Below are 12,886 nucleotides of genomic sequence, written 5' to 3'. Positions count from 1 at the left end.
GAACATGTTACACATGTTACAACATATGTTCAATTCTTTAAAGAAGTTGTTTAAATAAATAAAACATTTTTTAAAAAAAAATCGAAAAATTGTATGTAAAAACAAGAGGCATATTTAGTCGGTTTTCCGACCAATAACCGATATCCTGTATATTCTTTTTGCGACGTCGCATTGACGTCTATTTTTCACCTTGGATAGGCGTCGTAAAAGTGTTACACTTTACGACTTTACAGCGACGTCAAAACGAACAACCTCGCGACTTCAAAACGACGTTGTACCGACGTCATTGTGCTTGCTGGGTTAACTTAAACAAATAAATTTTTGCAGACTTATTTCGGCATAAATAGTTACAAAAATGTAATTATATTTAAGGCTTTTGAACTCAATGTTAAAAGCACAATCTAACTTTACGTACTTTAAACCTCATTTAGAGTTTGCAATTTAAGCTTGGAATCCTTTTTATAAAAAAAGTATCAAAGAACTTGAAAAAGTTCAAAGGCGAGCAACCAAATTAATACCAGAATTAAGACATCTGGAACATAAGCAAAGACTATAAGTTTTAGTATTAACAACATTAGAAGTTCTAAGACAAAGAGATGACCTTATACAGCAATAGAAGTTATAAAATTGTTTTGAATCTATTTATATGAAGAAAGTCCAGATACAAATTTATTCAATCAATACAACAGCTTCATCAACCAACGCTAGAGGTAATGAACATAGCGCTAAATCAGAGTTTGGTAAATATTGTTTAAGTAGACAACACTTCTTCACAAACAGTGTTGTCTTTGGATGAAATATTTTACACAAATCGGTAGTGGAAATTTCATCAGTCAAAGAGTTTAAATCCAAACTTGAGCTGGTTGACTTGCAGATAAAATTGAACAAGAAAAACAGGTTGCAGCTAAATTAAATGAAATCTACTGTGTTGGCTGTCATAGACATTGCTTGGCGCTCTATCTCAACAGCATTTTAATTATTATTATTATCAACAAAAGAAAATCTTTTGTTTCTTTTTATAACAAAATAGTTTGTTTGATAAAATTGTAAAAAAAATGCTTCCAAATATTTTTTATTTCATATTTTAAAGTCATTTTTTACTTTATTTGTTTTTTCTCCTGTTTTGCTTATTAGTTATTATTTGGCTGTTAACAAATGGATTATATTTGAGAGTTACATAACCAATTAAATCTGATATTATTTTAAGTTTGTATTAATGTTAAACATATGTTATTGAAGCATTTTTCTTGACACTACATTTCCTAAAGCGTCTATTTTGTATTCTAGTATGTATTTTTTTTGTCATTGTCTTATTGATTAATATTTTAAAAGGTTCCTAACCCATATCATGCATAAACAATATAGTAATGAAAAACATTTGTGCCTGAAAAAAAAAAGACAATTAATTTTTCTTATAATAGGTATAAAACAATGGATAACGGCGGGAATAATAAAGTCATCACAGAAAAAAAAGGTTTGTACGAAAAATTTATAAAAAAAAGAACTTATAAAAATGAAACAAAATATAAAAATTACAAACGTCTTTTCGAGACAGTTTTTAAGTATTCGAATAAACAGTATTATACCAACCAATTACATAACTGCAAAAATGATGCACAATTAATGTGGCGCATAATGAAAGAGGTGATAGGAAAAAAAAACATAGGCGCTAATGAACTTCCCAAAAAACTCATTATAAATAATTGTGAAATTACTAATGAAACGTTAATTTCTAATTCTTTCAATCATGAGTTTGTTAATACAGGCCCGAGTTTGGCTTCTAAAGTAAAAAACAACGAAACTAGCTTCGAGTCATATTTGACCTCTAATAATGATCTTATGAAAAAATAATAAGTTATCTGAACAAGAACTACTTGACGCTGTAAATTTATTAAAATCAAATAACGGTAATGGAGTTGATGATGTAAGTAGCAATATAATAATTAAATTAATATTTTATTTAAAAACTCCACTTTTGCACATTTTCAGTCTTTCTTTAGTACAAGGTATCTTTCCTGACAAACTAAAAGTGGCCAGGGTGATACCAGTTCTAAAATCTGGAGATGCTACTTGTGTCGCAAATTACAGACCTATTTCAATACTACCATGTTTTTCAAAAATACTAGAACATATTATGTATAAAAGATTGTACCATTTCTTAGATATTAATAACATCCCTTATAATAAATAATTCGGATTCAAAAAAGGTCACTCCACTGATCAGGCAATTGCCTATCCTGTTCACGATATTCTGAAATCTTTTGATGAAAATAAATATACTTTAGGCGTGTATATTGATCTCAGTAAGGCTTTTGACACTTTAAGTCATAATATTTTATTAACCAAACTAAAAAACTATGGTATTAAACACTCGAACTTTAAATGGTTTAAAAGCTACCTGTCAAATAGACAGCAATACATTTCTCATAATTGCAGTAAAACTAACAATATGAATATAACTTGTGGAGTACCTCAAGGCTCTATATTAGGACCGCTCTTATTTCTAATATATATCAACAACTTAAGTAAATCTTGTAATATATTAGACTCAATCTTGTTTGCAGATGATACTAATCTATTTTATGCTCACAATGACATAAAAATCTTATTTAAAACTGTAAACATTGAACTTCAATATCTTTCTAAATGGTTTAGAGCAAACAAACTATCTCTAAATGTAATAAAAACAAAATATACTTTTTTCCATCGCTATCATGAAAGAGACATAATTCCATTGAAACTTCCAAATCTTTGTATTAACAATAATGAAATAAAAAGAGAGGTATCTTTAAAATTTCTAGGCGTACTTCTCGACGAAAATGTAACTTGGAGATGTCAGATAAAATATATTGAAGGTAAAATATCAAGGAACATCGGCATGCTATATAGGGCAAAACCATTTTTAAATCTAAGTTGTTTAAAACTCTTATATTTCATGGTGTAGTACCAATAAAAATAAATTAAAAAAACTCTTTAATATGCAAAAACATGCTATCAGAATTATATCCAATAAATACCGCTATACACCCTCTCGACCCTTATTTATTAACTTAAATATACTAAATATCTACCAAATAAATATTTATCATCTCCTAATTTTTATGTTCAAAATTAATAAAAGTATCATTCCAAAAATATTTAACCCGTTATTCAAATGAAAGGAAAACAAATATCTAACTAGATATTCAAATAACAGATATATTCAGCCCAAAAGTTAATATGCAGCAACTAATTTTTTAATTTTAATAAAAGGAACAAAGACATGGAATAAAATACTTTCAACTGAACTTAAAACTCTAGGAATGCTTAATGAGTTTAAGACAAAACTAAAACAGCTATTAATAAAGAATGATTTACTACAAAACTATTTCTGAAATTACATTATGATTTATCTATCAAATACATGAAAAGTATATTAGTTTTAGAAAAAAACTGAGTTAAATTTATTTATATCCTAATATATATATTTTTATTGTTTTTGTTTCTTGTTAAGCCTATAGCTCTTCTAGCTAACTTTTTACTTTTTTTTTTTTTTTTTTTTTATAGATGTTTTATTTATTATTTTACCACTTTTGTGCATTTGTTTATTTTATAAATTTAACGAAGTTTCTTGATTTAAAATTAAACTTTATATTTACGGAATTTATAAAGGGGCTTGGTGATAAGACATATTAGTCTTCTTCTCGCCCCTGCTATATTTATATTTTGTTAGTAAATTACGGAATGTATGTTTTTCAACGGCAAAAAAAAAAACATTTGCCTCAATTTTGTTGAAAAGGTACAACTACAAGTTTTGATTAAAATAACAAAATTATTAATTTTTTATATACCACATCACTTGCACATGAATTTACTTTGATTTCAATATCTTTGAGTTTTTCAGTTATTACTTCATTATTTGAGTTTTTGTAATACTCCTGACTCGTTTCCTGCATAAGAGACAAAATATCACTTTAATATTATTACATGACTAATCTAACTTCAAAAACTTATTATAAAACTAAAAAAAAACTTAAAAATTAGAATCCCATTAGGTAGTTGTTGTCAAAATTGATTTCTTAAAAAAGTTGTTTAGTTTAATTTTTAACTCAGCGAAGGTCTCTTACCATTTCCTTTGCTAAATAGTTGATTTTGTCTTCAAGTGCATTTAGTTTAGTAGTGATATCGTTATTACTAGAGTTTTTATATTCTTCGTAGTCTTTTACCTGCGTCATAATTAAAAAAAGTGTTGTTATTTTATAAAAGATCATAATAATCACAAAGTTTTATTCGATAGAATCAAAAAGAAGAAAAGGCAAGAGTAAAATTTAAAAGTTAAGAAAATTTAAATGTTTCATAAAATTAAACAAACTAACTTCTTGGTAACACAAATAATATACGAAAAAATAACATTTTCTTAAACCTGCGTTTTTTCGATAATCAAATATTTTAAAAATTGATGAGTTTGCTAAATAAGTTGTCTTAAAAACAAAGTTTTATTTCAGACAATTACAGTGATTTATCAGATATAATATAATTCCTGACAACTTGAAATAATGTTGAAACAGTTTTGATACTTAAAAAAAAACATTTGTTTTAAAAATTGCAAACACAGTTATATGAGATCAATAAAACGATTTTTTGACAAAAGAAACTGCTTCCCGAGTTTGGTCTTAAGCAAGTTTATTTTAATAATCTTATCATAATATGACAACGATTTTAAGTAACATTTAAGTGTTCTTAAAACATCTTCGTAAGATTAATATATGATACTTTTATAACACTAAAACATGAGCAGTTATTAAGACTTTTTTAAATCAATTTCAATTTTAGACTAAAAACTTGAATTTCTTCTTTTCAAATAAAAGTCGAATTCAATATTATATAATCGTTTTATCAATAGTTTTTCATTGTTTCTTACTAAGTTGTTATCATGTTATGATCCCATATGAATGTGTCAGTCTTCGTAAAATTTTCTTATAACTACTACCACAAAATCATAAATAGATCCTTAATTAAAAACGAAACTTATAAAACAGTCAAAATCAGTTATACTTTATATAGATTTATATTTATGGCTAAGAATAGAAGTTAATTCTCATTTTTGAACAAAAAACAAGTTTCGCATGTTTGTGGTTATTACAGCTTACGGATTTAAACAAATATGGAGATATCAGCTTTATATTATTTGCCTTGTTCAAAAATTTTTTACATAATTTCTTGCGTACTTTTAAATATTTGTAAAAATATTTAGAGTTTTTTGAAGACAGCAAGTTCGACCAACACAGCTTTAACAGAGTGTAGCATTTGCAAAGCCTTATTTGAAATGCAAAAGGTTTATTAAACCTTATGCGTTTTTTAGATTAGTTTAATCTCCGTGTTAAAAAATATCAACTCCTAAGTAAAAAAACCTTCCTAACTTTTACTAGAGAAAATGAAAACACAACAGCCGTATAGCGGAAGAATGTTAACAAAAGATTTTCAAATGATGTTATAGACAAAACAAAGTTGTTAACGTGTTTCAACATTCATTTACTTATTTGGGCAAAATTACAAATTTTTTCAGTTTTCTTCGAATACTCCAAGTTTATGCTAAAAAACTTTTAGAAACAACAGAGGAAAAGGAGTTTTTAGTTTTTAATTCTTGTAGTTAGAATAAAAGAAAAACATGTTTTAGATTTAAATAAAACTGATTTTTCAGCAACAGAAATTATTAAAGTTATTGAAAAGTAAACTTTTAAGTTTATTTATGTTTGTATCTATACATATCTATATATATTTATAAATTTTTTTTACACAAACAGAACATTATATAGAAAGACATTGCATTTGTTTCGCTTTTTATTACTAGTCTTCTATTACAAAATGAGCTATTGTAATGTTTTACGTCGTATTTATATAAATACAGGCATGGTTGCCGTTGTAATATTGTAATAATATCACGGTAAAAGTTAGCAAAAGATATAATAATATCAGGCTTGTATGTGAAGAAAATATCGGTAATGTTTAGATTTGTTAATTTTTTTAGCAAAAGGTATTTGAAACATATTTTTGTTTTCTAATCATTTTACTCATTCTCATCAATTTACTTATAAAATAACAATTTTAATATATGTTTTGTCATAAAAAGTTACAAAAAAAATTATATTTTAAGCTTTTGAAGTCATTTGTAAAAGTACAATTTAATTTTAATTTTAAAACTAACTGTAAATTTTAGTATTGCAAATTGGTTTAATGTAATATATTTTTTGCAATTTATTAAAAAATTTTAATTATAATTTCTATTCGTTAGTTTTACCTCCTTATTCTTTTTTTTCTTACTATTTTTTTAAATATTGAAGCATCTTTAGATATCTTTAGTTAGTTGGAAAATTATTTTTTGTTTAATTGAACAACTGCAGACTTTTAAAAATGAATATTCATGAAACTGTTATAATGACTAAGTCGTTTTGACGGAATCTTTTGTTAATAACTCCAAAAAGACTTTTGAAGATCCATTTATAACTATATTTTGATTAAATGGAAAACTGATTTGTTTACGGAAAAGTAAAAATGGTTATTCCTTAAACGACATAAAATTTATTGGCTAAAACATCGTTTGTAAAAAATTTCAATTTGTGTGAGTTCAACTTCAAAGTCAATAGTTTTAAAAGAAAATATAATAGCAAACTCTTCTGAAACAACGCTTTTAAACAATACAATTTTGAGTGGTTCCGATAATAGTATTTTGCAGATGGTGTGCAATAAACAACTCAAAATTGTCTTTTATGTCTTTTTTGAACGCAATATAAAATCAAAATTTGTGTTTTGGATGAGATGTTTGTGCTATATTATTTCTACATAATACGTTTAACATTAACTTCTCACTCTAAATTATTGCCTTTTAACTTGAAACTAGAGTTGTTAATGCAGCCCAAGGGCTTCCGGAAGGCTGAAGCTGTTGGCATTGGACTCCCGATCAATGTTTTGCGGCAAAATGTTCTTTTTTCCACCTCCAGTTGCTTCCGCCTATCTTTTGGTGGCCGCACCTTAGGTTATCTTTTTAAGGCTTTATTTATGATTTAGAGACCAATGTTAATATGATGGCAAAACCCAATAGTGACCGCCTCTAAATTAACTATGGAAGCAGAATTATTTAACGGCTACCTTTATCGGCTTCTCGCTCCCAACTGGCTGCAGCCGCTAATTTAGCGGCGGAAGAACTTTTCTCCCGCCGGCGGATGTACAGAAAAAACATGGACGTTTGCTTTTAAGTTAACGAGCTATTAAACATAAACTAAAAATAAATAATTCACATTTAGATTTTCTTGATTGTTCGTTTTTAAAGTAACAAATTAAATACAATGATGTAGTAGTTTTATTATTCAAAACACAAGAAAAAATTTAAGAAAAATTTCGAACAATTATGTATGAAGTTTTTCTTAAACGGTATTTACTAATTTAAAATATTTTATTTTATTTTTTATTGTTTTCATAAACAGTGCTTTATAATTTTAGGTACCTTGTTTTACTTGTATGAAGGCTTTCCTAAACGGTGTTTACCTTTCATTTTATATTTTCTTGAAATAATTGGTTAATTATTTTTGAATTGTTAAACGGTTCTCGGAGACAGGATCGTACGATCCTTTGCAAATATCTCTGTTCTTCATATACTATGTACCAACGCCATTTTTATTAGAAAAAACTGTTAAATGAAAACCAAAAAAAATTAAAAAAAAACTAATAATATCATTAACGTAAAATACTTAATTTTATTAACTTGATGTTATAAAAATTCTTAAAAAGTTATACTAATGCTTATTTAAAAATGCGACAACGCTGTATTACGCATATAGTGTAAAGTTTAATTAAATTTTTATTAACAATTTCACATTTGCTTGTTTAAAACATCCTTTAATGAAAACTTGATTTTCTATTAGTAAAAACACCATGTCAGTATTAATTAAAGAAAAATATTGGCAAAATAATCTGATAACTCGCTGTTAATTAAACTACGTTTAAGGACTTCAAAAATTTTTTTTAAGCTTAAGGTGGGCAGAAACAGCAACTTAAAAGTGTGCCTCTAGACCTCGCAGCTAATTTTTTCTTATTTTCAAATGTTTCCCAATAAGTTTAAATAAATTTGCCTAAAAACTGTTTTACAAATACAATTTTTGTCACAATGATATAACACAAAGTCGAAACTTTTACCTCCTAAATCTTTTAGTTTATAACTTTTAATTTAAGGAAAAACTATTAGAAAAAAAAGCCAAAAAACTTTTCGGTTATACAGTTTTTTAAATAGCAACGAAACTATCAATCAAGAAGCATTTGACAGAGTATCACACAAAAAAGTTTGTGCCAAAGTTTATGCTTCCGATGTTGTTGGTATGCCTCTTAAATGAATTGAATCATTCTTATCGAATATGAAACAACGCGTAGTGATGAAAAAATGCAAGACAAATTGTGTAGATGTGTTACATGGAGTACCAAAGGGTTCTGTACTCGGCCCACTCCGTTTCTTGATATTCTTAAACGATATACCGAGCAAACTTCTTAATAAATGTTGTTTGTATGCCAATGACAATAAAACAATTGTTCTTATTTATACCGAGGTTGATTCAAAATTTTCTAAAAATGAGATTAAATTACTTGATAAATGTTCTATTGAATGGTAACTGGGTTTGAATTTTGAGAAATATAAAATAATTACATATTCAAGGATTTCAAATAAAAAAGAAAAGTACGGAATGCTGCCATTAAAGCAAACAATATGCTTGCAATAATAAATAACACTTAAAGGTATAAAGATAAGTACTCATTATAATGCCTTATTGCAAGTGCGTTAAACCTCATTTAGAGTTTGCGATTCAAGCTTAAAAACCCTACTAGAAAAAATGTATCAAAAGTTCTTTAAAAAGTTCAAAGATAAGCAACTAATTGATACCATAATTAAGACATCTGGGATAAAATTATAGATTAAACATATTAGATCTACCAACTTTAAAAGTTGGAAGACTAAGATGTGACCTTATACAGCAAATTAAAATATATAAAGGTTTTGAATCTATTTGGACGAAGAAAGTCCAGATCCAAACTTATTCAATCAATACAACAGGTTCATTAACCAACGCTAGAGGATATGAACATAGTGCCAAATCAGAGTTCGTTAAATATTGTTTAAGTAGACAACACTTCTTCACAAACAGTGTTGTCCTTGGATGGAATAACTTACCGTAATCTGTAGTAAAGTCTTTATTAGTGAAAGAGTTTAAATCCAAACTTGAGCTGATTGACTTGCAGATAATAATGAACAAGAAAAATAGTTTGCAGCTTAATAAACCGAATTTCTACTGTGTTGACTGTCGTAGATATTTTCTAGCGCTCTATCTCAACAGCATTTGAATTATTATTATTATCAACAAAATAAAAATATTTTGTTTCTTTTTATAATAAATTAGTTTGTTATATAAAACTTCGATTAATATCCTTCTTACTTTTGTTTAATATATAGTTAAAAACATTTTATTAATTTATTTTTTATTTTATCCTGTTTTCCTTACTAATTAATATTCAGTTATTAACAAATGGAATATACTTGAAAATTACATAACCAATAAAAACTGATATTAATTTTATGTTTGCAATTATGTTAAACATATGTTTTTAAAGGTTTTTTCTCAACACTTTATTTACTAAAGTGTCTATATTGTATTTTAGTGTGTTTTTTTTGTTATTGTCTTATTTCAAGTGTTCCTGACCCATATCCTGCATAAAAATATATTAATGAAAAACGTTTTAACCTGAAAAAAAGGTAGTTACTATTATTTTTATAATAAGTACATAACATTGCAAACAAAATCAATCAAACTGAATCATTTTTGTTGAAAAGGTACAACTCCAAGTTTTGATTGAAATAATAAATTAAATAATTATTTTTATACCAAATCATTTACACATGAACCTACTTTGATTTCAAGATCTTTTTGTTTTTTAGCCATTACTTCATTATTTGAGATTTTGTAATTCTCTTGACTCGTTTCCTGCATAGGCGACAAAATATCATTATCATATTATTACAAGTTTAATCTAACTTCACATATTTAAATAAAATAAGAAAAAAACTTAAATATTGGAATCGCATTATTTAAGTGTTGTCAGAATTGTTTTATTATAAAAATTGTTTAGTGTAAATTTCAAGTCAGCAAAAGTCTTTTGCGATTTCCTTTAATATATAATTGATTTTATCTTCAAGTACATTCAGTTTAGTAGTGATTTCTAATAAATAGATCATTAATTGAAAACAAAATGTATGACACAATCAAAATTGGTTTTACGTTAAGTAGATTTACGGTTATGGCTATTAATAGAAGTTGATATTTATTTTTGAATAAAAAGGAAGCTTCGTATGTTTCTGGTTATTACAATTTTCGGCTTTAAATAAAAATTATAAACATAGACCTGGTAACAATGACTACTCATAACATTGTTGTAATGAATAATGTATATTGACGGAACTTTCTGTTTTTTTAATATAATTTCTTGCGTGCTTTCAAAAATTTTTAGAAATTTTTAGAATTTTTTGATGACGACAAGTTTGACTAACACAGCTTTAATAAAGTAGCATTTGCAAAGTTTTTTTTTAAATGCAAAAAGTTTTTTAAACTATATTCTTTTTTTAAGCTTGTTTAATTTCCATGTTAAAAAGTATCAACTCTTATATAAAGCAACCCTTATAAATTTTACTATAGAACATAGAAATACAACAGCCGTGTAGAAAAAGAATGTTAACAAAAGATTTTCAAATGATGTTATAGACAAAACAAAGTTGTTAACGTGTTTCAATATTCATTTACATATTTGGGCAAACTTCAATTTTTTCAGTTTTCTTTAAATACTCAAAGTTTATATTAAAAAACTTTTCAAAACAATAATGGAAAAAGAATCTTCAAATTAAATTCTAAATTTTAGTTTTACCTCCTCATTTCCTTTTTCATTTCTGTTATTTAAAATATTAACAATGACTACTCATGAGTTAACAATGACTACTCATGACATTGTTCTTATGACTAATTCATATTGACGGAACTTTTTATTAATAACTCTAAAAACAGTTTTAAAGATGTAGTTGTAAGCTATATTTTCATCAGATAAAAAACTGATAAGTTTACGAAAAAGTGAAGATGGTTGTTAATAAAACGACTTAAGCTTTATTTGGCTGAAACATCGTTTGTAAACGATTTGAATTTGTGTTATTCCAATTTTAATGTTAATAAAATTAAAAGAAAAACACTGGCAAACTCTCATGAAACATTGCTTTTAAACAATAAAATCTTGGGGGGTTCCAATATTTTTTTTTTTGCAAATGTTACGCAAAAAATAACTCAAAATTGTCTTTTATGCCTTTTTTGAACACAATTTAAAGTCAAAATTTGTGTTCAGAGTGATATCTTTGATTTATTTTATCTCTACAAAATGCTATTATCGTAAATTTCTCACTTTAAAATGTTGCCTTTTAACTTATATCCAGAGTTAATACTGCCGCCCGGAGGCGACTGGAGGCGAAAGTTATTGGTGGCAGCCTTCCGATCAGTTTTTACTAGCAAAATGTTCTCTCTTTCACTTCTAGTAGCTCTTGCCTTTCTATTGGTAGCAGCAGCTTAAGTTTTCTTTTGGAGGTTGGAGTTATGACTTAGAGGCCAACATTAAAAAGGAGGCAAAGGTCGTTGGTGACTGCCTTTAAAATTAATTATGGAAGCAGAATCGTTTAATGACCGCTTTTTACGACTTCTGGATCCCAACTAGCAGCAGCCACCAATTTATATATATATATATATATATATATATATATATATATATATATATATATATATATATATATATATATATATATTTATATATATATGTATATATCTATATATATAAATATATATATATATATATATATATATATATATATATATACATATTTATTTATATTTATATGTATATATATATATATATATATATATATATATATATATTATATATATATATATATATATATATGTATATATATATATAAATATATATATATATATATAATATATATATATATATATATATATATATATATATAAATATATATATATATATATATATATTTAGTATTGGATAAAACAATTGTAACCAACATCAAACAATTTAAAAAATGTTCCTAAATTTACATGTCTTAAAAACGAAAGGAACCATATTACCACAGCAATTTGTTTAGGAGTCTGCAGTCATAACATGCAACGACATGAGCAATCAGCTGACAGGTGACAGCACTTAAAACTTGCCAGGGATATTGATATTTTGAAATTTTGGTTTTTTGGAACCCCCTAATATGTATACATATATATATACATATAAATATATATATATATATATATATATATATATATATAAATATATATATATATATATATATATATATATATACATATATATAAATATATATATACATATATATGTATATATATATATATATATATATATATACATATATGTCTATATAAATAAATATATATATATATATATATATATATATATATATATAAATAAATATATATATATATATATATATATATATATATATATATATATATATACATATATATATATATATATATATATATTTATATATATATATATATATATATATATATATATCTATATATATAAATATATATATATATATATATATATATATATATATATAAATATATATATATACATATATATATATATATATTTATATATATATATATATATATATATATATATATATATATATATATATATATATATATATATATATATATATATATATAGTATTGGATAAAACAATTGTAACCAACATTAAACAATGCATAAAATGTTCCTAATTTTACATGTCTTAAAAACA

At 25.2% G+C, this 12,886-nt stretch overlaps 1 protein-coding gene across 1 annotated transcript in view; it reads right to left on the bottom strand.

The window, feature by feature from the left end:
• The window catches only part of LOC136083883 (outer membrane protein alpha-like), a 51,900-nt gene that overhangs the window by 24,700 nt on the left and 14,314 nt on the right, over positions 1-12,886 (bottom strand). Inside the window, exons 5-7 of the mRNA XM_065803799.1 lie at positions 9,927-10,001; positions 4,107-4,205; positions 3,831-3,929 (exon numbers count right to left, since the gene is read on the bottom strand). Of these exons, the coding sequence (XP_065659871.1) occupies positions 3,831-3,929; positions 4,107-4,205; positions 9,927-10,001 (273 nt within the window). The remainder of the gene's footprint in view (positions 1-3,830; positions 3,930-4,106; positions 4,206-9,926; positions 10,002-12,886) is intronic.

Source organism: Hydra vulgaris, chromosome 08 (genome assembly GCF_038396675.1).
Source record: "Hydra vulgaris chromosome 08, alternate assembly HydraT2T_AEP".
Lineage (NCBI taxonomy): Eukaryota > Metazoa > Cnidaria > Hydrozoa > Anthoathecata > Hydridae > Hydra > Hydra vulgaris.
Note: the sequence above shows the minus strand (reverse complement) of the source record. Positions and strands in the feature narration are given on the sequence as shown.